This window comes from Guillardia theta, assembly GCF_000315625.1.
Source record: "Guillardia theta CCMP2712 unplaced genomic scaffold GUITHscaffold_82, whole genome shotgun sequence".
Lineage (NCBI taxonomy): Eukaryota > Cryptophyceae > Pyrenomonadales > Geminigeraceae > Guillardia > Guillardia theta.
This window is the reverse complement of record NW_005434592.1, coordinates 395,367-396,975: the sequence shown is the minus strand read 5'-3', so window position 1 is coordinate 396,975 and position 1,609 is coordinate 395,367. Positions and strand designations below refer to the sequence as shown.

At 49.6% G+C, this 1,609-nt stretch overlaps 1 protein-coding gene across 1 annotated transcript; it reads right to left on the bottom strand.

The window, feature by feature from the left end:
- Nucleotides 1-83: 83 nt before the first annotated feature.
- GUITHDRAFT_154672 (hypothetical protein) lies at nt 84-1,088 on the bottom strand. The gene is made up of 5 exons (XM_005825649.1): nt 766-1,088; nt 686-717; nt 513-625; nt 362-461; nt 84-308 (listed from the first exon to the last, which is right to left on the bottom strand). The coding sequence occupies exons 1-5, from the start codon at nt 951-953 to the stop codon at nt 217-219; spliced, it is 525 nt and encodes a 174-aa protein (XP_005825706.1). The 5' UTR covers nt 954-1,088; the 3' UTR covers nt 84-216.
- Between the last annotated feature and the right edge of the window lie 521 nt (nt 1,089-1,609).

The following is a 1,609-nucleotide window of genomic DNA, read 5'->3' as shown; positions in this document are numbered from 1 at the left end:
GGTAGGTGACCTGCTTCTATGTGGGCCCAGCTGATCCTCGTGTTTAGTTTTTCCGCCAGCCAGACTGCTAAAGCTTCGGGTCCCCGCACCACATCACGCTCCATAGTTCGAAAATTCATTTCTCTTTGGAGCTCGAGGATTGTTTGGCATCCCCATTCCGCAAACCAGTTTCTGAGTTTAGATATCAGTCTATCTTGGATGTCTCCACCATGCTTACTATTCACTTCTCGTTCGATGTATCGTAGCGCTGCTCGCCCTAGGATTGGGGCAGGATGAGGGACCTGCAGCCCTCCATTCTCTGTTGGCAGGTAGAATATACCATTCCCTGTACTTTTGCTCAGTCCTAACGCTTGTTTAAAAGCTCTGATCCACAGTTGATCTAATTCTTGTAGATCTCGCCAAGTCCATCCAGTCATGACTGCGGAGTAGCGAAAGACGTTGAGAATTCCAACTTTCACCAGGTAGAATTTTTGCGCAGGAGTATAACTCGACGAGCTGATGTTTTTGATCAGTTCTTTGGTTTTTTCAAAGACGTATGCTCGTTCTCCCCAAGTGAAAGGGCAGCCCTTTATTCTTCGTCTTTCTTCCTTCCACAGAGAGATGCGATAGCCGAGATATTTGAACGGTTTAGTAGCCGGTAGGGCTTCGACAGGTTCCCCCATGACCGTTATTTTGTTCGCACCAGGAACCTCTCCCTTGCGAGCATAGTCGAAGCTGGTTATCTCTGATTTCTTATTGTTGATTTGCAGTCCTGACCATTTGCAGAAGGAATCCACCACTGCTACCAATTCTCGCATTTCTTTCATCGTGTGTGCGATGAGTACCATGTCATCGGCGAAGGACAGGTTGTTTGTTGTTCCTGTGCTGCACTTGTCCAATTGCCTAGAGAGGATGCATAGCACCAAGTTGGCCAGTTGTGGGCTACTTGCTCCACCTTGAGGCAGCCCGATCATTAGAGGTATTTTCCCTGTGTTGAACTCGTTTGTTTGTATTTGCAGCTCGACTCCACTGTTGCAGGCTATCACAGTTCTAATGTCCTCAGGATGGAAGCCTAGGCTGTTCATTGCCTGCTCGACCACCTCGATTGCCACATTGTTAAAGAAGTTCGCAAAGTCCAGGTACAAGAGAATGAGGGACGTTTTGGCCTCTTCTGCTTCTTCTACGATCGAGATCAGTCGATGAGCCTGCCGACTTGTGCTTCTGCCTGGACGGAACCCCTCCTGGAAGTTTGTGAGGACGTTATTTGCTTCTACTGTCTTACTCAGACGATGCGCCAGGATTGCCTGAACCAGCCGAGTAAGCGTTGACATGACGCATATAGGCCGCATGTTTTCGAGAATGTGACAGAATTGATTTTTTGGCAGGAGGCGTACTCTCGCTGTCTTGTTGAGAACCTCAGCTTTGCCTTCTAGGGCTGCATTGACTAACTTGCCAACTTCCTCTCGGCATGCTGGTGGCAGCGCCCGCAGCACTTCGTTCGAAATGAGGTCAAGTCCTGCAGCCTTTCGTCTCGGCGCCGAGGCGAGCCAGACATCAATCTCTCCCGGTGCCAGGGGTCTGGTGATTTCCTGTTGTTGTCTCCTTGAAAGCTGCACCCCCCTCAGGTGGT